Consider the following 26,915-nt stretch of genomic DNA (forward strand, 5'->3'; position numbering starts at 1 on the left):
ATTGAATACAATCATAAATCATTATCAATTAATTCTACCACTAGACGATCCAGTAAGCATACATAATTTCGGAATGTTTCATTGTTTTTTTAAACTCGCTTGAAAATCTATCATGTTATGACAACAAAATCACATTTTTTGTTGTTTTAAAAACATTGTCTTAATTACTATCACAAATATTAAATAACTTGAAAAAGCAATTTCACGGGATTCACCCTAATCTTAATCTGTAATAATGACTGAGTCATTATTGATACAGACTACATTAAATTATTATGTGAATATCTAAAACTAAATTTACAATATATTTTGGGTAAATCCGGAATTCAAAAATAAAATTCATACATCAAATTGTTTTTTTTTAATAAAAATAGACGATAAACATAAGCCTTTATTTATTTTCAACTTGATCCTCAGAGCTCCAGTGGCGCAATTGGTTAGCGCACGGTACTTATAAGACAGTGTTCGTGTGAGAGATGCCGGGGTTGTGAGTTCGAGCCTCACCTGGAGCATATTTTTTTATAATAATTAATGCCATACAATTTATTTACATAGAATATCAATTAAAAGATTTAATAGAAATAAACAATTCAATTATAAAATAAAATATTTTGTAAAAACACGTTAAAAAATTACTAAATAATAATACGTAATTTTATACCTCTTAGCTTGAGATAATACGAAAGTCTCTGGTCAAGGTGGTTTAAAAAAGGAAAGCAAATTGTTAGCCCTACTTACCAATACAATTTTTTTTTTGCCGCAGCTACATAGCATGAAGCTGTCTTTGTTAAGTCTAGGATTACTGTAAATTCTGGGACTATTAAATTAATAATTGTTGTAGATTTTACTTGCCACCTCTTGATATAATATGTTTGCAAAAATATCACACAACATGCAAAGTTTCTTTTGTATTAAGGCGTTTTTTAATATAGTTGTAAGTGTAAGCAGACGCGGGTGTCACGTTTTGGAATTAATACTAGTAAATTCTTGTTCAAAATAATTTAATTGTAATTATTTAATTATTTTGACTATAATGTATTCTTAGTAAATTTATCAATTTTGTTACATATTATGCTATAGATTACTGTAATGCTAAAGTGACACCAATTTGGTTCCACACAGAACAAAAATTCCTTATCTATGTTTAATAATAAATGAAATATATAAATACATAAAAAGTAAAGTTAAATTTAAGTTGTTATGTTAAAATATCTATAATAATAATATATATCTAGACAACACCAGTGTTGGTGTTAACATTAGGAGGAGCTGGCTGAGCAAACATGAAGGATGTGGCATTGGCCAAGAACTGTTTCTTCACAAAGTCTGTTGTAACAGACTTCAGGTTCTCCTTTGCTCCAAATTTACATTTCACATATCCGTAAAGGTTCGCCCCCGTCAGAGTCAGAGCAATCATAACTAGAAGCTGGAAGTAGGAGCATTGTGTTGTTAATTACATGAATTTGGTGATATGATATGTCAATGTTTATGTGCCCTTGTTTCTTTGCTCACCTTTTACATGGCAAAATTTTAACAAAATGATATACTTTTTTTATAAGAATAATTGTGAGCTTTAAGTAGAGACAAAGGTCTATTGTTTAGCATCATCATTGTGAAACTATAGCTAATTGTTAACATATTTTCTGAGAGTGAATTATTGTAAAATAATGTGTTATGTAATAATAACCAGTGGGATGTGTGACAATTACCAATATTATACAAAATAATGTGAATTAAATGGCATACATAGTAGCAAGTACAAGCTTGTTAATAATAATTAACAGGTATTAAAAATGTAAACTAATGAAAAAACAATTCCTTCCTTAGTTTTAGTAAATTTTAAGTAAAATCTCACCATCCATCTAAATTTGAAGCTTAGCAGACTAATAATGAAGAAGCCAGACCAAATTAGAGGGCATAAGGTGAGCCCTAACCAGAACAAACGGCTTTCATTGCCATTTACACGATTCTGTAATCAAGGATTCATAATTTTTATAAAGTAATATAGTATCTATAATACCTAGCTAGATAGATACATACCTGTTTAGACTCAAAAACCCAATGGGATTTCCCTTCATCATCCACATAGTTCCACCATCTCAGCCCCACAAGTAAACGCCCTGGGAGTATAAAATACTACAATCAGGTTTTGCCAACATAATCGTTACTTAATGCTCTATAGACTCCATAAATCAAGTTAAGTTAGAAAGTAGAAGTATAACTAATTGTTAATAAACTCACCACTTATATTTTTAACAGTCCAAAAATCAGCAGATAGTAATAGAGTTACTAATACAAAACTGGCTATGAAGGAGTCAGAAAACCATCCACACAAAATGTACACTACTATAGCAGAACACCGGAAGACCAGGTGAAAAAACACAATGTATGGGTGTCTGAAACATTAAAGAATATTAAAAATAACTAAATAAAAAACGAATTATTAAAACCGTAAAACTACTTCAAAATTCGTTGATCACTAAAAATCTAAATTTACTTAATTTGGTCGGTGTATTAATTAAATTATATTACAATGAAACAAACACGAAATCTTTTATTACTTTCATAGTTTAGTGTAGATGTAGGGCCTTACACAAATTGTTTGTTGGCATTATCTTCCTCGCCAAATGCAATTGTATCATCATCAAGAAGCGGCACCTGAGGGACACCTGGCTGTAATGAGGTTCATTATGTGTCTACATCACCAAGCCGTGCAAAGCAAAAATAATATTCTGAGGGTTATTGTATTATCAGTGTCTAATTTAGTCAAACAAATATCTATAGGTAATTAACAAAAACATTCGCAAACGAATTAGCTGTTTTGAGCTACAATAAATGTCTTTTTTATTAGCTATAACGATGGCTAATAGCGAATTAAAGAAAATAATAGATGTGGAAAAGAAGCTTACCGTGGCAGAATTTGAATTCATTTTCGGCCTGTTTTATGTTGTATTTATCTTAAAACACTATACCTTTTTTATAATATGTTTCTCCAATTAAAATTATCATTTACTTATTGCGTTTTTATTATCTAGTTGTTAAGCCATATATTACTAGTAATTATCTTTTTAAAATAAAGTTTTAAAATTTTTATGAATCCATAAAAATTTAAAACTCAACATTCAACAATCCGAAAACCGTCAATGTCAGTATTATCTGCTGTCATCTATTATCCTCTTATCATTTTGGTGACTCGGCTAACCTTAATAAGAATATGTATATAGTATATACAACTGTTTTAATTAGATTAAGGCTATATAGGTAACTGGCAACTAGTAGGTCACACTGACAGCTTGTCTCCTTTTTTTTTGGAGTTTGTGGTCTGGTATCTAGACCTTTAGGCCATGTCTTGAGTATTTTGCCAGTAAATAATTTGTTCTGGCCTGTTTTATCCTAATACCATCTTGGAGTTTAATTTCTTCAAAGACTGTTTTTGGTTGAAAAATAATATTTGTGTATCTGTGTAATTTAAATTAATAATTATCACGGAAAACCCCTGACGTTTACTAGCATAGTAGGTCGAAGGGTCCAGTATAGTCCTAACGTCGGGTTAACAATCAAACACAGGGTGGCAATGTGATTAAGGTGTTCGAATAATTGTAATTTCAATTTCAGTTTTTCATTCATGTTTTAATAATTTACTAACTGTGTTATTTATCATTTAAGTTTCTAAGTGAACAATTCAATTTTTTTACATAAAAAACTTATGGATAAATCATTTTAGAATTAGCCTTTTTGTGGTGCACGGCACAAAAAAGGTTGGGAAAAGTAGGTGGGGAACTAGTGGGTTTTGCAATTATAAATGTTGCATTTGAATTTTTAAACCCAATACTTAACTTACTTGTGTTGGCTTGGCTTTATAGTCACTAATAAATAATCAGAAATGGTTTTAAAAATCTTGTCCAATAGCCCATTCTACAGTTCTCTTTATAGGTACTATATCTTAGATAGGCATATGTACTCATTTTGAACTTAAGTATAGAGCTGTCAAAATTTTGCAGAAAAGTCACACAAAGCTGTTTACAATTTGTTCGACGTCCATCTGTTTGTACAGCGTTTGTTTTTCACGTAATCGTTTCGTGTTTTGTAAAATGCCTTCCGGCGCTGAAGGTTTCATATTACGGTTGTTTTCGTGATCGCCAGTTTTGTTGTGACAAGTGCGTTTTGCGTAATATCATTAAGATGGGAGCTAAAGCTAGTACTGCCAATGGGGGACAGAGTCCGCGAGCAAGAACATTTTCGACGAGCTCCGGGTCAGACGTAGTTGCGGGTGGTGCAGGCTTTAGCCTTTTGCGAGCTATACCTGGTATACAAGTGTCAAGTGACAGGCAACGAGCTCGATCGTTGTCATCCGTGCCGGATCTACATACTTCTCATGAAGCTATTGCCATACCTCCTAACTCACAGAGTTATGAGGCTTCCGCAGCTGCCAGCCCGGACACTGATACTAGCTCAAATGAGGAGGCTGGACCAGTCCCTGGAACGTCATTGGCTCTCGCCAGAGTGTATGCGGCTCACTCCTTACCTTCACATATTTGGTCACTGAATGGTAAGTAGTCATAGTCATAACATTTCAAAGATTAAGAAACTGCTTTATGTGAACTAAACTGGAAAGAAAATCTGAATCTAAATACTAAACCACTTTTATTTACCTCTTTATAAAACTATAAGTATAAGCTCACTTAAAAATTTGTTATGTATATTTAATCAGTTATAGTTAAGGCTATACCTTATGTTTATTTATTATAATTTATATTTATCTTAGATATTTCATGCCAAGATTTTCTTTAAACTTTTCTGGCTCAGACTTACTATCTATGGGCTGTGGTCATTTAAACTGGCGCCTAGTGTTCTTTTATAACTTAAATTGTAGCAATTTCAGTTATTTGTATCTTTTACTAATATACTGTTTGAAATATGTATTCAAAGCTTTAATTTGGAATGTCTGATAAAATGAATCTCAGTTAAACAACACAACATGAGCTAATTACTCATTAAGTTATGGGCATTTCTCTGTAAGCTCGTACAGGTCACATAGAAATGCTGTCCTGGCAATTATTTTGAAAAATTACCAAAAAATCCTGCTCTATTTTAAAGAAAATGTACTATTATTTTAGTTACATAAGGAGGTCCACTCAATTTATTCATCTTTTTTAAGTTATTAGCAATTTCTCAAGAAATCATGACAGGGGACTGTTTTGAATGCGTCAGGGTACTATTAGTTGAGACAAAGGGCTGTTGTACTATTAAAAAAGTTATTTTACATTAATCAATTATTTTTATAGCATATTTTCACAACAATAGTAAACAAAATTTCTTTATAATAATAAATAGAAATAACAACTTGAATTAACCTTTTTGAGCCGCTGTTGCAAAAGCAGCTATAACTTTCCATTGTGTTTGACATTTACTTTAAAAAATTATTAGTAAATTTCATTTGTAAGTGGAAAAGCAGCGGTGGGGCCAGCCAGGGGACTGTATTTACAGAACTTCTATCAAGTCTAGAAAAAGACTTAAAATAATTATGGTTATGAAAATAAAGGTTTGGGTGAAAGGTGGTTTTGGGATTTAAGTTTCATTAGGAGTGTTTTGGTTTTTCATAATTTACATACTTTAAAAAAAAAAATAGGTCGGGACAGCCGATTACGTGGTTACAGAGAATTGCCCTTATATAAGATGTTCTGAAGCTTTACTCAAATGAGATTTTATAGTATTTAAAATTAACAAAACTACCACCTACCAAACATTTATCTGTGTAGAATATGGATTAAAATTGTTGTTAAATTCAATTTAATGTACACACATGATAAAGATACTATAAATAGCTATCCTATGTAATATGTTGTTTTCCTATTTTGCAATGCACATCAAGCAAAAGCTCTATTGTAAAGGGCATGTTGATATTTTTTAAACTGAAACAATTCTAGATATATAGTTTTAAAGACTTAATTTATAAATTTATTTTTTTCTGTCAATAATGGTTATATGGGTATCCACATGACAGAGAGATATGTCTTTTTGATCGTTGGAAAACAAGAAATACTTAGCTTAAAATATGTATGTTAGGAACTTTAAGCTCATCCATCCAGCCTCATGCCATAAATATATATCATAGTAGGCTGGTGGTGGCATTTGTGTTGGTGATCTTTTGTTACATTTTTCTACAATAAGCTTTACTATGTAAGCGAAAATTCTCCGAAGGCCGACGCTTCGTCCGCTAGGTAAATGGGATTAATTTGACGCCCTTTTGACGTGAGTGCTGCTACCAATCTCCAGCCCATCGTGCGTCAGTCGCGAATCTAGGCTTCCCGTAATAAATCGTAGCCGATTTTCGGCGTAGTGCGCGTGCACAAGACCAGAGCTTGTCAGTCGGCCGCTATCCGTGGCCGGGAAAATACATACGTTCATACCATGTACCGCCGCCGCTACCGGACTACGCTAGGCTTGGGCCTGGGATCATCATTCTCGTCAACGTTTTCGACGACCCTCTCGTTTAGCTCTCGAACCTCAAGCACAGATTCAGTGCGCTCGGATGCGCGTGCGACGGCAGCTAAGCTGAAGTCGAAGTACGAAAGTGCCGGCACTGCCCAAGGTCTGTGTGTATACTTGTAATAATATTAATTTGTGCCCCTTAATCAAACTTTGATAATTTACAGAACATAACGCGTTTTCGTATAATGCGATTTCCGTGCAATAACATAACGTTACGATTTCTCAAGTTATATGTAGTGTACAATTTATAATGAATTCTCAAGTCCAGAATTAGTTTTGCGTCCCTTTGCACCTGTTTCAATTGTGTTCTTATAAAATTAATCTGAATTAGGTACTTTATTATTGTGTTCCTAGTTTTTGAATTGTTAATAAAATTGTTTTACGAGAATACTCCTACAACACGTTTTATTCCTATAACGGGAATTCAACTATGAGTGCGATCTGATATGTTGCGCCTAAAATTTAAACCTCCTTACTTATTACTCATTTTTTCATTTTCAACAAGACGTTCATTCAATTTATTGAATTCATTAAAAACCTTTCATTTTTGGAGCCGTTATTGCTATATATATAATAGTTTGTTGAGGTTAGCACATAAAGGTCCGGGGAAATATTTGAATGACGCGAGCGATTACTATACTTTTTGCTACATAGTTTTTCTGTTTAGTCGAGTTGACAGTTTCTATAATACCGTAATCTCCATTACATGTTTTCGTAAAACGCGTTCTTTGATTTCTGTCCCCCGTATGACGTGGTTTTCTTAAGTTATATATTTCAATTTCACAAATTTATAATGATTTCTCAAGTATATAATTAGTTTTGCATGTGTTTGCACCTGTTTCGTTTGTGTTGTTATAAAATTAACTAAATATTAAAATCGGGTTCCTAGTTTTTGAAAAGTTCAAAAGAAGCGTTTTATGAGAATACTCCTACAACACGGTCTGGGTCTACCGCGTTATAGGGGGGATTACTAAACAAAATTATGACAGTGTATTTATATAAACTTATAGAAATCTAACATCCAATTTTTCGAACGCTTAGAGTAGTAATCTTCTACTTATAAGACAGAAGTATCATAACACTGATTTCATTTGCACCAATTTCCTTGCCTTATTTTAACAAAACCTGTAAGGTGTTGTGCTCAATAAATTCATTAGAAAATCCGCAGAAAAGTTGCCTCTCATTATTTGCTAAATGTTTTATGAAATTAAGTAAAATAATGATGATGTCATGTCAACCATAAGCCAGCTAAGTCAGTTATTAAATGTGTTACTCAACTATCAATTACTACAATTAAATGTGTCTACAATAAAATGCATAATAATTACCATATGAAAATGAACCGCTTATGCGAATGAAGTTTTTAAATAATCTCGACGAACAAAGATCCTGTTTTTGTTTGAATACTCAGCCGTTGACCTTACAAATGTCCTGAGGTTAGTGATCGCGGACACTTTTCAGATAATTCTGAATGCGTAAACATTCGTCGCATCAGGCTATAAATCCTATCTTTTAATAAAACCAATTTAATTTAGTATTTCAACTTGCTTGCTTTAAAATTTGGAAAAATGTCTAAACTTAGTACCTGAAACAAAATAACATGATTTTGGGTGATTTAAACAAAATGTAAATTCATACGAATCTAAATTATAAATTAAGCCCTTTTTAAAATCTTTCTTGACTGCGTGTCGGGAGCTTATAGGCACCGTCTCTCTTCATCACAGCGTGTACACAACTTGACAGAAAGAGAAAATGAAAAGAGTGCAATCAGACTGATTTATATTTTATATATGACAGCGAGGTTTCGAGGTTTGATTCGACGGGAATCTTACTCTTTAGACTTTGTTTCATATCTTATAGTCAAATATAAGGAATATACTAAACGTAATTAAACTTTGTTATTAATATATTAATTCAATAAGTCCGCAGTTAACGAGTAAGAATATCGCTTCTAAAATAACCGAGTAACATGTCAGCAATAGTTCGCCCCACTGACTTGGCCTACATTGGTTTTAAATAGATTGCGTGTACGCTTCTTTCCCCTCCCCCGACAGATTGGCAGCTGTCGAAGCTGGGAAAAAGACATGCTTTTTAATCATTACTCAAAAAAATAGTATATCTGTAATCCACATTAGTAACTAGATCTGGAAAACAAGCCTTGCATCACAAGAGAAGAAAAATATTTCTAAATATATTAATCGGGGGCAAAAACGTTACATATTTTCATTGGGAAGAAAGAGATTGTTATTATTTGATTCAGTGTGTTTGAATACAGGATTGGACCTCTCTGATGGAGACGGGTAGTAATAATTTATTAGAAATATTTATTCGTGCTGATTTATTGGAACCTGGCCAGCATGTCTGTAGTGTACCACTGTTCAGGTCTGTGAACCCGCTGCATTCTGAATATTGCTGGTCGAGTGGGTGGAGAACCGCATAGCCGAATGGCACATACAGGCATGGCCAGGCAGGCTCTTGTGGGACTGGGCCGAACTACAATATTAATTTATGGATGTAATGAAAACGTAATTGTGTTTCGAGTACCAGAAAGAAACCACTAAACCCACTGCAATGTCTCTGCAAATGATTGATTTACTTCGGATAATTGACATATTAATATGCGATATGCCGCATGATATAATGTTGCAATACGATCGACCAAACTTTAAAATTCCGAAAAATTAAAAAAGTATCGGCGAATATTCCTGTTGACATTGAACAGTTTTGTTCAAATAATACCGCCGTCACTCTTATATTTATCGCTTCTGGTACACACAATACAAATAAATGATATTTAAGTTGACTGTTGTTGTAGATAAAACATGACATTATAAACAATAATTGACAGAAATAAATATCGCATGAGACGTGAGGCTCAATGAAAAGTAATGTCTGATTTAAGAGCATTTTAATGCTTGCTCCATTTATACCTAAAAAAATAATTCCTTCTTTTATAAATAATAATGTATAAATAATGAGCCAAAACTTATGATCGTTTTTAAGTTCTAATTATTATTTATTTATTTTAATAAACCACAGCTACAGTTTTAGCATATACGCCTAAGCGATAATAACTAAGCAAATGCAGTAAAAATAAAATATTTTGGAACACGAAAGATACAATAGATAATTGGCGTTATAGAACAATGAATGGCTCGTGTAAAGTAATGAGTAGACTTATATTGTCATGCAAGTGTGTAATATAGAAGTGTAATTTTGTGTGGGCTTTTTTAGCATTAACACTATCGAACGCGGCGGTTGAGTGGTGCTAAATGTGTGTAAAATTGCTACTTTTTATAATCGGATAATATGCGCTAATACCTGACAAGTAAGCACTGCGTTCTGCGACACACTGTCGGGGCATAAGTTAGAGCTGTGCTCGTTTACTCTGCCGAAATAGATTTTGAACAATAAATAAGTTTTCGTCGGAAGAATGAAATTGTTTCCTTGGCAGTGACCGAGCTTTTGATACAACTATAAACGTCACTATCGGCTGATTTTCCTGAAGATAATTCGGTCACGGCGAAAATGATTTATGTCTTGGTTTAGTGACTTTAGTTGTAATCCCTAGTTGTTTAGTGAGAGCTTCCGCTTAGTTTATCCGCAGAGTTATATAACTGACTGTAAATTGTAGACTACAAGAAGTAGGTCAGTTACTTAACTATCCTAAAATGTCCATTATAGTTGCTCAAGTTCAAAAGCCATCCTCCAAAGAACTTTTTAAATTTTTCTTTCATAGTCTCCGGGTGTTACTCGTTTAGAGCTTAAATGTTTCTTATGACTGGAGATATCAAATTATCTGTTCGTAAGTATCTAGCTTAACATTTTCGACATTCGTTGAGCTTTCTTCTATTTTGTGATTATTATGGGGACGTGTTCGACAAATAGGGATAATGCGATACACTTTCTCCATTAGCAAGCATAGCCCAGACATTACATATAATAATAATAATTTAAAAAAAGTGCGTGCCTACAAAGTACACATGTCAGAAGTGAAACTTCTTTGTAAATGTATTATTACTTCTACAAAAACGCTGCACATCTTCGTGACGCTAATATTATTGTTATTGCGTTTCATCCGTAAAATTTTGGCCCTCATGCGCCTGAAGAAGTTTCAAAAGCAATTTATTCTCCTTTGTTGAGTCGTGTCGGAACGTGTTTTAAAAAATGGAGCGCGGTTAAAAAATATCTGTCCTGGTATTTCTTAACTATGGAGCCCGTAAATCAAGATATGAGAGCAAGATTAGGGGTTCATGCTTCTCCGTCTTCTAAGGTTGCGGTTGCGCATTGGTGTGTTGATTTCAAGTAGAACTTCTATTAACGACGACCCCCGAACGGGACGCCCAACATCAGTAGTGACTTAATTGTTTAAAGAAGTTGAAAACATTGTGTTGGCGGATCGTCGCGTTACTATTTGTAGGTAATAACCTATAGCAGAAGAAATAAAGATTATATATTATACACAAACATTTTGGCATATAAAAATTCACAAATCAGTTATTATTTGTTACAACTAGGGCTTGACCGATTTTGGCTCGATTCGTGTCCATGCTATCAATGCATCCAAGTATGGTGTCCAAGATTATTCGACGTAAGAGTATAGTTTATGAAACAGCATACTTTAAAGGTAAAATACTGTCTACATACGTATACTGTTTTGCTGTCTTTCTATTAAAACCAACTTCAAAATTAGATAAAATCAACAAGTTTATGTGGGTCCTGTTACTGTCCAGTGAATTTAAATGAAAGTTTGTGTTAACTAACCGGCTCTTGTATCCGTTTTGATCTGTTTTGTATTGAAGTAACGGTGGCAGATCGCCAACGGACGTCTATCTCCATAAATAATATGCGCTATCGTGTTAACTAATAGTAGAAAGCAAAAAATATAAAACATGCCCCTTGGCAACTTACCAAATTGAGTTAAAAATGAGCTTGTGGGTATTCCATGTCCACGAAGTCTTCAATACTTCCTGTATCTGCGCTTTTCATGAAAATTAACTACTCTCAGAAAGTGTAAGTTTATGTAGGCTTCATTTGAAGAGGTCATATTGAGTTTATTTATTTTAAAGAAACGACCAAATTTTTTAAAGTATTTAAGATAAATTCTACTTACTTTAATGTTTTTGTTGTTTCAGGTAAGTGGCAATTTCGGGAAGGTAAAATGTTAATGCATAACATAGTTGTTTAACAACAATCGGAAAACAGATTTTTTTATATTTCAATGAAAACGCTACGCTGTAGTCCTTACTACTAAAACGTACACACAATTATTTGTATACATAATTCTAGTTAACTTATTTAATAAATTATTTATTTCATCATATTAATATATAAATCGTAATTGTTTGTTTGAGTTTAAAAAAAAGTTCTGTTCCCGAGTTTTTGAGAGTTTCTGTTGCGAGCCTAAACGGCGAAAGTTACGCGAAACGTATACATGAAATTTGTTATAGAGTATTTGTATGAATTCTTAAAATAATAATAATTCTTATCAAAACCAAAATTCAATATCAATTTGACATCATTTGATTTCAAGGAATAGCTTAGGAGATATCGTCGTTAATTACTCCGTATTTTATAACGCAAATATGTATTATTTCTTTACGTCACTTATAGTATATGACCGCATGTGGCGTCCCTAACGATGACGGTACTTCGTAACCAACTGATTGTGGTGGTCACGTGTGTGGCGTGATTTAAATTAGACTCTAGAGGTCTGGTAAGAGGGTGTTGCTGACGTCTTTCAATATTCAATAACAATTGCCAGATGACAATATAACCGCTAAAGATCCCTCTAACCTCTGGTGGAACGGTCACATTAAGACAATGGTTTTGTGATGAGAACTGCTCAGGAATTCATCTCGCCGCTGGCAGCAGGGCCTGGAGTAGTTTATTAGTCTCTTGCGGTCAATTAGAGTTCACTCTGTGATAAAAAATTGACAGTAGTCCAGTAACCACAAAGGACGGTTTAGTGGTCGTTGATACATAAACACAATGGTAGGGATAAGAAGGCCATACGCACAAACGCTCACTCAACAATATATGGTTGAAGGCGTAAGAAATGAGTGAAATTGGAAAAAATAAAACCATTTCAAGTGTCTCAAAATGATTTGAGAAATTGCATAAAAAATAAAAAAATTACGCAAAGTCGTTTCGTATTGGGGGTTGTCAAGAGTCAAGTGCAAGGTCGCCGCCGATCAATGGGAGCCAAGGCCAATGATAGGGATGTCACAAAAGTAATAAATGATGTACTACCCCTTCCGCCTTATTAATAAACATATAGTAACTTCAATTCAAGAATTAAATTGTTGTGTTTTTAATATGTGGTAAGAAGGAATTAGCTTTTCTATCTATTAAAAGGTAAAGCCCAACCTCCACTTAATTTAACGTCGAATCAGGGTCGAATTATTACTTGACAAAAGTCAAAAGAGAAAAGTATAGTAAATATAAGTCAAATAGTTCATATTTATATTAGAAGAAATAGATATAGCTATAATGGAACCCATGGATAAGTAATCAAATTGGCTGATATTATATCCTTTAAATAATGTATTTAAAGATAACGGCGGAAATATTATGAAATAAGTCGAGTCAACAATAGTCAATAATATGGGTAGTCATAATAATAGCATGCTTTACGGATTAGTTACAAATGAAAGGCCAGGCTCAACCCTAGCGAGTGCAGGCGAAGGACGTGACTGTAGCGCGGAGCCAGCACCTATTGAAACTGCTTCGTGGCCGAGTGTCGCTAACAATTTATCGTACTCGATTGTAGCTTTAAACATGATGGCAACGAACTGTTTGCTAAACTAGATAGGAGACAAAAAGGCTTATTAAAATTGAATACTACAGCATTAAAATTGTATGAAATTCTTAATAATGCTAGCTAGTTTCAAATGACCGCGTAACACTTATTACATAGATATTTTTTGGTCTGGCACATACATACTATTTACGCTACCGGATAACTAAACAAATGATGTTCTCACTCGTGCTATTCAATAAATAATAAACATGCAATAATATAGCCACTCAAATAAAAAGTGCTTAAATGCATAAAATATAAAACATATCTCACTTTTAATTACAAAATGGAGTCTTACACATGTAGGAGTTTATTTTCTGTTACTGGCCGCTTCAACGCCTAATTAGAAACATTTAATTAAAGCATAGCTCGTTCTTTCTTTGAAATTGGAGAGTAACATTTCTTTCTTGTCTTTTTCTACTATTTTGTCGTCAATTCAAAATTTAATCTGAATTTTAGTTTGATCAAAATGGGCAAAAATAAAAGTGGCGACGCGTCAACTAGGCAAATAATTGTTAATTTACATATATAAGTGGGCGTACAGAAGAATTGCTGAGCCTTTAAATTGCTCAGGTAAGAAAGTTTTTAATTGATCATTATTAAACTCGTGGATCTATTAGAAATGTTCTTAGAAAAGCTCGCCCAAGAAGTTTGTGTTGCTTAAAAGAAGAAAGGCTCCAACCAGATTAAAAATGAAGTTTTTCGCCTGATGACCCGAGAAACATCTCTTTAAGACTGATACGCCGAAAATTTGTGGAAGCTAAATTGTCTGGGAGAATCTCTCGAAAGGTCACCAGGAAACCACTTCTTACTAAGAAATTATTATTATTATTGCCTAAAAATATATTGGACGGTACGAGACTGGAAAAAAGTGTTATTTTCAGATGAAACAAAAATAAATATGGTAAATTCTGATGGAAAGCGCTATCTATGTCAGACGTTCTGTATTGTTGCTTGTAATTATAATACACAAGGTATATAGTGGAGTTGGACCCGTTCAAAAGATTGAACGTACAAAGGTTTAATGGCATTTTTTAATTTTTGTAATATATTTGAGCACACAAAGATTCTCTACTCGGAAGATCATTTACCTGGATCTTTTAGCATGGTAATGGTTTTAAACACACGGCCAATAGCGTCAAATGCGATAGCGAACAGTGTATATGCGTTTTAGACTCACCAGCAAATTGGTAAGTTTTTAACCCAATAGAAAATCTCTGGTATATTGATAAAAAGAAAGTCTCGAACAAACGTAACACCAAACCAAACGAACTATATGAAGCATTTGTTGAATTCCATTTCAATCCCCTAGAAAATTGTTTGAAATTGATTGAATCAATGCCACGTTGCAGTACTGTTATTGAAAATAAGGGCTACTAAATCTGAATGTAACTTGTAGCTATTTCGTAAATAACAATACTAATTACTAAGATTTTAAAAGAATTGCTTTTAATACTTTTTTGTTGTTGTTTCTAATTCGTTGACCATTATTGTTTGTGATCTGATAAAACTGTTTTTTTACTTGAAATGTTTGTCCGTAATGTAATATCGAAACTGCACTTTGTTTAATTTTAAAATAAAAACGTTTGCGGTGAAGTATCTTACATAATGTCAAGGACCGTTGGTGGTGTTTCTAATTATACGACCACCACTGGATGGAGCAGCATTTGTATATTTTATCAATTCATCATTGCTAACCATTTTGATAAAACTGTTAAATTATAATCCCCTGGAGTCCCAGGCGTAATTAAACCAAATGGCAATGATAATAACTTAGGCTGGAGATAAGTTGGAATCGATTATTATGTAAATATTAAATAGATTTCGTTTTTTTTCAAGGTGACACTGACGTTTAGGATTTGTTTTAGGATCATAAATCGTAAATTCTTAAGGATGTGATCAGTTGGTTCCTATACGAATGACGTTGGATAATTATTGAGTATAGTAGTGATCTTTGTAACGCGTGCTAAATTTATTTTAGTTATTAGGTGATTTCATGTTTGTCCACCAATAACTTAGAAACCGAAATAATGTCCTTTAAATTTTTATAATTACTTTATAAAAAGTCAGCTTTGGTATATCTTTAAAGATTCAATTTAATTACTTTGCTACATATAATATGCAGGAAGTGACAAGCACTTTAGACCTAGTCATTTACGCCTACGATATACGTCTTATAATAATAATATACACATATAAGTATATGTAATTGAAATTGAGAACTTTAAATTTGACCCGTATTTTCTAACATTAGTCATGAACATATTGTTGTTTTCTTCTATTTCTCTTCTGTACTTGTTGACGTCCTATGTGTTGTGACAATTATTTAATGAGATTTGGCCCATCGGTGTTGCTTTTTTTGAATTAGTATCCGAAACGTGGTTATGTAAATGTGTGTGAAGTTAGCGCTGTCGCTATATACACACGGCCTTGCGGCAATTAGGCTAAATCTATTTCAATGCACCAATGCTTCCTTTTTCCCGCACTCCAACGCTGCACACGCCGCGCTCTAGTTCATCATCAGGTTATATCACTTTAATAGGCAATGTCTCCATTCTATGGCTTGTATAAATGTTGTGAACGACTTCAATAACAGTAAAATTTGATCACCCAGTAATGAAGACGAACATGATGACATTCATGTCCAGATGAGCCGCGCGACACTGACCTTGCGGTTATTTCGATCTGTTCATCTGTTTTAACGTCTCTCTCCGCTATTTAAGTTTTAATAATTTTTAAATTAATCAGTGCAGGCTACATGACATTTAGTATGTTGCTATCATTTTACTATGAGTATTACACAGTGAGTGTAGAAATCCAAAAGGAGAATTAAGAGATTGGCACGTATGTAATACGTCGACACAAAATGCCTCAACGGATGTTGTTTAATGACGTAATTAGTTTTTCTGAGCTAATCAGCAGCTTAAGGCATTTCTCAGTGCTGCCTGGTCTCGATTAGGGCTAGCCCGATCTAGGGCTCGATTAGTGTCATCCTTGCTTAGATACATTTTTCACAGACCCTCACACTCGCCAGAAGTCGGTTTTTGTTAGGAAAATATATTTACTTGGACTATGTAACCTACATATACATCCTAGCATATTAATATAATATTTTTTTTGTTGTTGCAAGTAAATTTTCCTAAAATATACGATGAATGTTCGACCGCAGTGAGGAAATTCATTTCAATTACGCTATTGAAAGGGCTTAAATCATTGACTTTTCCCAAGCTTCGAGCGAGGGATCTGTCTGTCTACTGCCGATAACTGAATTGGAAATTTTCTGAGCGAATTGTTTTAAAGATTGGATGCGGGTGGCAGGTTAACGTGGTCGCATACAGACAGGAGCATCATTCAGCGGTACAATCGTTTCTAACGTACTTCAAATAAGAACTAAAAACGTTCAAAAACCACCAACAGACGCGACCCATAATATAATATCATGTTGAAGTGGGGTCTTTTCTATTGTTTAAAAATTCAGCGCTCGTGTTGACACTCCAGAACCTGGCAGTTTTAATGCTTGGTTTTAAAAATAGTACAGTGAACTATGTGTAGAGTTAGTTGAAGAACACAGTTTTTCATAAGCTTTTGTTATGCGAACTCTCCTTCAGTGCCGCTTCAGACTGCGTGCAGTTAGGATAAAACAAACAAAGTGCGATTGCATATCGTATCTAGTTGGCTGTTGCTGTATCCCTTTAATTTCTTGATTCGCCATTCTCAATGATCTCATATTTTCTTAATATTAATTTTAGAATTGTTTGATATGAGTTTATTATTCTTCTTTTTAGTCTTCATTACTGAAGGTCGTGCTTGTCTTCCTCCGATCCTTCGAGATGTTGAGGTAGGCGGTACCTTCGACCTCGACTTCTCCTGCCATCATTCCTCTCTACCATCAGTTGGTCGGAACTATCCGGTGCTCTCTTGGCAATATGGCCACAGTAGCTATGCGCCCGTGTTGTAAATGATATTGACAGTCTTGTGGTAATCTTTAGTTGGTTGAAAATGCACAACATTCTTCTCCAACAGAATCCCCGTTCAAAATTGTTAGTCTTATTTAATTGAAGGCCAAATTTAATTAATTAATAAAATGGAATTATAAAATGTCTTTGAAATACCCTAGCTCGGACCATCAAAGACATGATAATAATATGTTGCGGTTTACATCAAAAGAGCGCCTGCTACAAAATGAAAGCAATTTATCGCACTCGTTACTCAGCGCTTTAAAGGCTAGGCGCTTTGAACACGCCTCTTAATATGACTTAAAATTGTGAAAATGATGTTCATCTAAATAATTATATCTCCGGTGTGTAACTCTCTTTTGCATGTTTCAAGTGGCGTGTCGATTTTTGCAGCATTTCTCTCGATTGTGTCGTTAGTATGAGATGACTATTGATTCGATCGTGTTTGATTGCTAGTTGGATGGAGAGCGACTTTATAAAGAAAGACGACAGATTACGATCAGTGACAACAGTCTATCAGGCACAATCACTGTTTATCAAATAGTTCGGTGTGACACGCTCCAACGTCACAAGGAGCGGGCTGCCTATCTGTGTATCAGCGAACGGTTCGGGAGATTGTACTTGTAGGCGTCAGTAGCGGACTACGACTCGCTTGGGTCGGTTGTGCTATGGGACGCGGTCGGTGTCAGTGATCAGCTGTTTTGTTGTTATTATCTTGTTTATTTGTGTGCAAAATGGGGCAAGCGTTCGGCACCAACAGCGGCGAACGTCAATGCTCTAGGAAACCTTTCGGTGCGTATTGTTCTGTGTATATAAGCGATTACTAATAAATTATTTGAGTCCGTTACGAGTTAATGTACATACAAAACTAGGTACATAATCGATACATTGAAGACTATACTTGGAACTTGTTCTCTACTCAGCAATGTTTACATTATGCGGAGCCGGTTGTTAGTTTATTTATATAGAAGACCGGCTTGATAAGATCGTATGTAAAAATAGTTGTGATTGAACTGCGAATAGTGAAAAAAATGATTTAGTGGTCACACACATATATGTGTGTTTCATAATTAAACTTGTTGGTTATCTGTACTCATATCGGAGGCGTCGACCTTACAGTTGAAAGCGAAAGCATTTGCATAATCGTCTTTTGTGTGAAAGGATTTTACTTTGTAATGTTCATTACGTATCCACGTTTTTATATTATTAAGTATAGTATAGTATAAAATAAATAGTGAGCTACAGATGGTACACTAAACTTGTTTGTTATAAGATGTTCTATGAATATAAATGATATAGAAGCATAATGCCTTTATATTGATGAGACATTGTCGTTATTTACTTTCCGTCAGAATATAGATTATTTAAATAATAAGTGTAATTATAAATAAGGTTTTATATGTCGGATGCCTTGTTCTTTGACTACAATCAAAACAATAGGTTCGCTTTTATCATCACTTTAATTTTAAATAAAGGAAGTGACGTATCGACAATTTACGACTCGACTGAATAGATTAGCATTGAATATCGAATTGTTTCTCTGTGACGAACCAATACTGTTCTACGGGTAAGTGTGTGAAGAGCTACAAGGGTCTCGCCGTATGGGGCAGGTATATTTTGTCTCCGGTCTACCTCATATTTAACGTAAATATACCTACACCTTCACAACATATACTTAAGTGAGACTTATGTAGAATGACTACAGCGTTGTAGCGTCTTCCTGTTGTATACACGTGATTGATGAGTGTGTGCTCAAATCATAAAGTACTGAAGTGTATGTGTTTTACATAGAGACATGGAGACTTGGAGTAAAGGAGCAGGCGGGTCATTTAGTTAGTCTAACCGACGCCCATGGACTCCACTTCTTTTGAAGGCACCAATTACATATTGAAGTCAAATAAACGTATAATTTGTTTTACCGCTTGTAGAGCGCGCCTTAAGGTCGTAACGACTTAAACAAGCCTTCATATATAAATATTAAATTAATATTCAAACAAATCTTGACACTACACAATCTCATCAAGTTTTTATGAAATACCCTCAGCGTATAATAAATAGTTGAATGATAATTAATATTTATAGACCGTGGTTGTGATTAGGTGATACAGGTAACGTGTTAGCAGTGTTATAGTACTATTGAAGTGCGGACGGCACGTGAGCGTACATTGTAGTCTCTGAGATTAGCCAAGCTCGTGGCCCGTGGAATAAACCAACGCCATATAAACTTAACGACTTATTTATATAACCCATTTACGGACATATTCTAAGAGCACGTATCTATAGTTTTCATTTTAATGATAATTCTTAAGCAAACAGACAATAATACCATTTTTATTTAAAAAATAACACTAAATGTTAAAAAAAAATATATATATATATATAATTTTTGCATTTGCCGCTCATCGAGAGAAACTGTTATTATTCACATTGACAAGTGGGTCACGTAAGTTTTTGCCGTCATTTCGAATCGTTATGTAAGTGCAAAAACTTTGAACTCCTAAGCGCTTTCTAAAATCGACGATCATTTACTATGATTACCGCCGAAACATTGTTTAACTTACTTATATATTAACAACATCATAACCTATGAAAATTTAATTAAATCATCGTTACTTATATTCTTAAGCCAGCGAAGTGGTTCATTTATTTAACAAAATAAGCTACGATTACAGATAACTCCAATGCGGCTGTTTAATTTTCTTTTTAATGAACAGGGGGCAAACGGGCAGGAGGCTCACCTGATGTAAAGTGATACCGCCGCCTATGGACATTCTCAAAGCCAGATGGCTCGCGAGTGCGTTGCCGGCCTTATAAAAATTGGTACACTCTTTTCTTGAAGGACCCTAAGTCGAATTGGTTCGGAAGTACTTTAGTGAGGAGGTGCTTCCACATAACGGTGGTGCACGGCAAAAATTGCCTTGATAAACGCTCAGTTGTGAAACGGCGGATGTCGAGGTGATACAGGTGGAATTTTGTGTTCTGCCTCGACGTCCGATGATGAAACTCAGCTGCAGGTATTAATCCGAACAACTCCTCTGAACACTCTCCATGGTAAATGCGCTAGAAGATGCACAGTGACCTCACATCTCTACGCAACGCCGAAGGATCAAGCCGCTCGGAGAGGGATTGGTCATCGACGATTCAAATCGCTCTTCGTTGAATACGGTCAAGTGGAAGGAGCTGGTACTAGGGAGCCCCCCGCCCAGAGGTGAAAAAAGTATTCTAAGTGGGGCCGAATTTGCGCTTTATAGAGTTGCAAGCGGTGGCCCTGAGTGAAGTATCGTGTCGCCTTGCTGAGCACACCAAGCTTTTTGGTTGATTCGATATGTCAACGCCAAGTATTCCGATGCTGGCTGTGGCTTTAAGAAGTGTCTTCGAAAAGAGGAGTCTTCGAAAAGAGGAGTAGCGACAAAGGGTGTTTTTATCGCGGAAAACGCCCAGGTACTGGAGCACTGCCGTATTTTTTTCCGGAGTTCGTTGTAGCCCACAGAAACTGTGTGAGGTGGTGCATTTAATGTATCCTTAATTATAGGTTATGTTATTATTTCATCTGCATCGAGATAGCGTTTGATAACGTATGATAACGTGTCGTTGCGACAATAACAAACCTATGTTTGTTGCTTTGTTTACAACCAGATAATGCTTATATTACGCGTAGATGATATTGCATCTCACACAGTAATTGGAGAGATAAAAGAAATAGGTGTTTTAAAATATTATTTTTATTATAATCAAATTATGTATTCGTATATCGGATCTCTATGCTGCATAGACAGTGAGTGAGATTAAAAACATTAAATAAAGGGCAGATTGATTTAAAGTTTACATTTACTATTTTCGTTGTAATATATTGTAATATAGTCTTCAGTCTTAACTGATATCTTTCTTCCCCTCGAGCTCTGTTTCCGCAAGAAATATGCAATGCGCATAATTTGAAATGAATATAATGGAGTCCTCGAACATACTCGAAGTGCGATATCATACACTCAGACAACCACAAGTGCTGATAATGTTTCTAATTGTTTGTTTACTCTGTTGATAATTGCGTTTGTCTCACAGCCGTAATTCAATAGCAAAGTATAAACTCTAGTCCTACCATAGAATACGCATTTATTATTAGGTTACAGATTAAAATCAATTCCAATGGTGCTTTATTCGGTAAGGTATAGATTTATACAAAAAATCAATTAAACGCGCTTCACAATATTGCTTGCATATGCTATCAAATTAGAAGGGAATTTATACATATAGATGAACATAAATAACTGCTGTAGGCCAAGGAATATTTAAGAACGACATTTTTATCTCTGCGGCGAAAGTTGTTGCGAAGCTGACGTAATAAACACCAAGTACAAGTCCTTTGAAATGTTTTATTCATTATAACTTTACGGTCAGTATAAATATTGTCTGTGACAAAAGATTTGTTTCGGAGAATGGTTTGGAAGTCAATTTTCGACTTTTTCAATATTTTCGAACGTCTAATTCCCTATTAAATGCCTTTGTTACTGGCACTTTGACTTGTAGTTAAATTAAATTAAAAATATTATTATTTTAACACAATTAGTTGTATGTGATCTAGTTCATTGTGTGCCTTTTGAAAAGACGAAATTAGGCAGGTTTAAGAATAGTTACTAATAGACAGCTATTTTGCTTTTACCTGAGTTCGCTTAACCTGGTTTCCACGATGACAGCGTCATTCTCACATCGTGCTAACTAGGAATTTGTAACGTATTTCTCTCAGAATTATTGTATGATTCTACTCCACGTACACTTTATAATTTTCATATTATATCATTACATTCTATTAATTAGAAGTGAATAATAATTAACAGTTAACCAACAAGTTTGTTATTAGTTTAAATGAATATCTGGATCTGCGAGAGCCAATAGAATAAAAAAATGTAAGGAAAGGTCAGTCAGGTCACAAAATCAACGATTACGAGCATTGTTTTTAACTAATATTGGTTTGAATGACATTTAATAATACAGTTATTGTTACAGTTTCAGGTATGTAATGGTTTGCAATATTTACAATGTTAAAAGGGAACTGGTAAGTTCAACATATTTATAACGATACCTAATTCTTTCTTTACGATAAATAATTCTTTACATTTGTACCCAACAAGTAGATTTATCATACCTAATTAATATTTTAGTACTGTATAATATCTATTTGTTACATGAAGTTATCAGCACTTCAAGTATTTTCTGATAAAGCGTTAATGCCGAATACTTGTTTTAACGTGATGAATAGGATCGACTAGCGTAGTAACAATTTATTTGTTGAATTTCCTCGTTATAATTGCTGTACTGTAAGGTCACTGCTGTCTATTAATACTTAAAATTTTGTTAAAGATAATTTCTATGAAGTGACTTTGTCTATTGATACGTTGTTCTGTATTGTTCTTTTCGTAGCCATATTTTGGACAGTCGCTCAGGACACTTATCGTCTCTTCGGCTGTATTGTTACCAGGATCAGGCTGCATTTTACTATACTAATGCATCCACACTTGGTAGGAATAGCTTAGTATTACCAATTCTATATTTGTGGTATAATTTTTTTTCCATTTTAGATGCGGTGTGAGGAATCTATTATTATATAAATTTCCAGTTGGTCTGCTCTTTAATTCCCTCCTATTCCCGCATGCGCTTTAACCCAAAAAAGCTCAACCACATGAGAGTTGAAAAGGCGTCTACTTGTAATAACTTTAAGTGTACATCGGGAGCCACCATATAGGTACGCCGTAGGTCGCGCCTGGTTAGTTTCAGTTTATAGTAAGTAGCTGAGGTACTGACAACGACCTATCCGCCTTTCTTACTTCCATTTGAATATAGTTTAACTGCTAGTCCAGTTGCTCCTGTCTCTACTGGCCATAAATTTTATATCAGGTTCTTTTCTTCTCTATATTTAGTCATTATCAACAGCAAGTTCAATGGCAATGGTTTATTTTTTGGAAGAGGATTGACTATTGAGGCAAATTGTCATTTTCGTGTCACGAATTTCTAATAAAAGTCTGGCTTTAATTTAAAGATGCTCCATCATGTTTAAATTATGTTACATTGTTTCTTTGAAGAGTTATTTTAAACTTCCGTCGCAGTTATCTTTCGTGACTAACTTATCGCATCATTACATGACTGTATTGATATTTCACAACATATCGTACATCGACGACGTTGTATGGAACCAGTAGCAAAAATGTCATCGCTCTTAAAGATCAACGAATCGTGTCTACTGTATAATATCTGCCTCCTTGGCCCCGCATCAATATTGTTCGCTTTAGAGCCAAAAAATTTAATTAATGTATGGTACTAGTTTCTGATTATCATTATGTTTGAATGTGACAACAAAAACTTATTATTCAAGTAATACCTCTTTAATTATATCGAGAGGCAGGATTTCCCCATGCTTGTCGAGAGACTATGGTTTATTGTCTGACTACTGACAGCTGATCCTAGCTGTTTGTGTGTCAGTTGCATTAATATTTCTCTGCTGTCACGGCAGTGACGTGAATGCTGTTTTTGCTTCAAAATAAGAATTTTATAGAAATAATCTGCCTTACAACACTTTACATACTGTATACAATCAGCACTATATCTACCTAATAAATATTATTCTGTTTATTTGAAGTCACGATAAGTGCAATTGTGAATCATGACATGTCGTCAGTGTATTTATATTCAAACAAAGGGCGCGTATGCTCAGGCGCCGCCCGATCAAGGTTACCCACTCTCGCACTCCGCCGATGTTCACGTTACCTAAATGGTCAAAAGGAGGGACCAAAATAGATGGCTGGTTTCATTTCAGTTTATTTTAAAAATGTAGAAAGTCCATGAGCTGCGATGATTGATATCAATTTCCTAGATTACTGCAACAGATAAGCCCGTACACAATGCACTGGACGTTCAGTTACGATTTGTAATGGTTTCATTTAAAATATTCACTGCAAAGTAACTCAAACTGTTTCGCTTCACTGATACAAACAATTAATTCTCCTTCCGTACCTCATTGTCAGCGAGAGCCGCCATTTCACTATCAAGACATGAGACGATTATATCCTATAAAACTGTTTGCGTGATGAAGACCTATCCATTCTTATAAGTAATAATAGTAGCAACTCGTATAGCACTGTAAATGTTCCTCAACAGCGCTAATTAAACAATTATAGGTGTAAGGTGATACGTTGCTATTTCCTGCTGAGGTTACGCACAGCGACCGTTTGTAAATATGTTATGTACGCTGTAGACGTTAAAGGCGCGTGCTTCGAGTACCTAACGGCAGCATATGGAGTAAATATAAAAATGACTGCGCCTCTTTGGTGCGGTCGTGTTGAGCCTATTCAAAGTAACTCACGCGGGCTCTGAATAGTAGAGTGACAGGAATTCCACGTTTGGCGTATTCCATAGGTCACGGGTATCCCGGAAACGATTTTTGTTTTAGGTTAAAAAGCTCAGAGAGCTGGTTATCATTATGATTAAAAAATTCTTTGATAAATAAACTCAGATTACTGACTGCCCTTTGCCCTATGAGAAAGAAATAAAGTGATTTGTAAGCAATATTTCTATATGTTGGCAATAATGAATTTGATAAACCCACGGTATAAGTAAATGAATAGATTTAAAAGATGTTGACTTTGAATCGTCACTGCTTACTCCTTAGCAGCCATTTTTGATACTACGTGTACAATAAGTCTATTTACATTTAAATTCCTTAAAATCTTAATTAGTTTGAAGTATTATTGCTTCTGCTAAATATATAATTGTGTGTTGGTAGCTTGACTCGTGAAGCAAGTTGCAAATCCGAAAACCGAAAAAAAGTTGCGGGTTTACAAATACGTAAGAAAAATAGCAATAGTATAATTGTGTTTATTATAATGCCGTAAATAATATATATTAGTGGATCTTGCACGTGTTACCATCGGCGCTTGCGCATGTTTGAAGTCGCGTATCGCACCCGGAATTTCAAAGACCTAAATCTAATTGTCACTATAATAAAACATTACGTCAAACACGTTTGTCATCATTATTATTTCTCTTACAAATGACTACTATAGAACTACGTAAGAATATTTCCATATAAAATCAATTTTGTAAATATTAAATAGGTTGGGGAAAAATCCTTCTCAAAATGAATAAGTCTGGTTCGACGTTATTTTACGTTCTTGCGTAAAACTAAAAAACCGAAAGCTTTTTTTTAATATTATGGTGTTGTCAACTTTATGAAAAACCGAAAGTTGGAATCACTATTTAGCGTTAACTAGTGAGACTTATTATGATGTTTAAACTAATAAGCCTTATCAATTAAAGGCGGGATGACAGTTATCTGTCAATAACTTGTCGGTAACGGCCTTCAGACTGGACGATGTTTATGTGTTTGTGTACTCTAAGGATTGATATCAGCCGGATCATCGGACCCGATGTGTACAAGTTCTGACCTCCATAGCCGCCGATCGTTTCCATGTAGCTCAAAATGTGCGCCAAGTGTATGCTAGTGTACTTGGACGACTATTGATTTAACAGTAATTTGCCAGACTATGTAATTCGGAGGATATAATTACTATTTCCCACCGCCTGTAACGTGTACTCAAGCTGGGCCAGAAATATATGATGGTAAAGAAAAACTTTAACCTAGCCGACATGGAAATATATATAAGGAAACCAAGAATCGGCAAGACAGTGTCGACGACATGTATCTAGAGCGGATAATAGTCTTAGCGGCACCGAGGGCTGACTTCTGTTCTTCTTTATTCTGAAAATACTTTACCTATTTATGTATGATCCGGTTATAACTCTTCAAGTTTTGGAGAACTCCACCACCAATTATGCGTCATATGTGTTTTTTTTTTCAATTTCCTATTTTACTGTTAACGGTATGATAAGACAGCCAATTATACAAATTTAGCCTTAGCTTTAAATTATGTTCAACAACTCGGTTGCTATGTGAAAAGAATACAATGTGATAGGACTGTTTAAATAGTTGTCCTATCAATCAAGACTTTCAATTCAATGTAAGGGACTTTGATGTGTGACAGTCATTTTTCTGGAAAGTACCTCTATTTATAGACTAGAGATTGCCACTATCTACAAGGGCTTATAGTTATGATATTTCGTTATCTAGTCCAGTCATAAGTTCTGTTACAAATGAAAATGCATTTTTTTAATGAAGTAATGTTATATTATTAAACTTATACCTATATATTTATTAAATTCTCAGCAAAAAAAAATAGAATCTTTTCGAATTCGAAACCTTTACCTAGCTTGTTGGCCACGAATCTATGGATTTACGCACTGTTTCCAAGAGAAATCACGCCACTGCTTGCTCCATAGATTTTTTAAGAGACTCAATGTCACCGTGTTGTTTAGAGCAGGCCATGTCCTTTAAAACTGACCATAATTTGAAGTCTAAATGATTGAGGTCTGGGCTATCTTTATTCATAAAGGTAAACAAGTACACTTATGAACGTCAAAAATAAGTTAAATTAATTGGAAATTTACATTTACTACCAGTTCGCAAGTCAAGGGCGTAGAGCGGGTAAGAAGAGCGCGTAGTTCGTGCCTTGTGACCAGGTGCTGCTGGAAAGGAAAAATATACAGTATTTTTTCAAATGTAGTTTTGTGACTCCTTCATAAGACACCAAACCATCACTGACGCAGGACTTTCCGAACAC

General features: G+C 34.5%; 2 protein-coding genes and 1 non-coding gene across 6 annotated transcripts in view; 2 read left to right on the forward strand and 1 right to left on the reverse strand.

The window, feature by feature from the left end:
- Nucleotides 1-346: 346 nt before the first annotated feature.
- Nucleotides 347-3,157, reverse strand: LOC123715717 (uncharacterized Golgi apparatus membrane protein-like protein CG5021). 2 transcript variants are annotated; one of them, XM_045670966.1, is made up of 6 exons: nt 2,910-3,157; nt 2,594-2,658; nt 2,242-2,396; nt 2,041-2,120; nt 1,856-1,969; nt 347-1,426 (listed from the first exon to the last, which is right to left on the reverse strand). In XM_045670966.1, exons 1-6 carry the CDS (start codon nt 2,928-2,930, stop codon nt 1,232-1,234), a joined length of 630 nt encoding a protein of 209 aa, XP_045526922.1. In that variant the 5' UTR covers nt 2,931-3,157; the 3' UTR covers nt 347-1,231. The 2 variants fall into 2 exon arrangements, with proteins under 2 accessions (XP_045526922.1, XP_045526921.1); XM_045670965.1 differs by having other exon boundaries at nt 2,594-2,673; nt 2,910-3,156.
- Nucleotides 419-512, forward strand: Trnai-uau. Its single transcript has 2 exons — nt 419-456; nt 477-512. It is a non-coding gene; the product is annotated as a tRNA-Ile (tRNA).
- Nucleotides 3,158-3,689: 532 nt separating the features above from the next.
- Nucleotides 3,690-26,915, forward strand: part of LOC123714987 (E3 ubiquitin-protein ligase znrf2) — a 33,810-nt gene continuing 10,584 nt past the window's right edge. The window contains exons 1-2 of one of the 3 annotated variants that reach the window (XM_045669723.1): nt 3,690-4,549; nt 22,252-22,257. In XM_045669723.1, coding sequence (XP_045525679.1) covers nt 4,183-4,549; nt 22,252-22,257 — 373 coding nt within the window. In that variant the 5' untranslated portion in view covers nt 3,690-4,182. Of the gene's footprint in view, nt 4,550-17,871; nt 18,043-22,251; nt 22,258-26,915 lie in introns of those variants that run through there. The other 2 variants (XM_045669725.1, XM_045669724.1) reach the window with 2 other exon arrangements.

This window comes from Pieris brassicae, chromosome 10, assembly GCF_905147105.1.
Source record: "Pieris brassicae chromosome 10, ilPieBrab1.1, whole genome shotgun sequence".
Taxonomy (NCBI): domain Eukaryota; kingdom Metazoa; phylum Arthropoda; class Insecta; order Lepidoptera; family Pieridae; genus Pieris; species Pieris brassicae.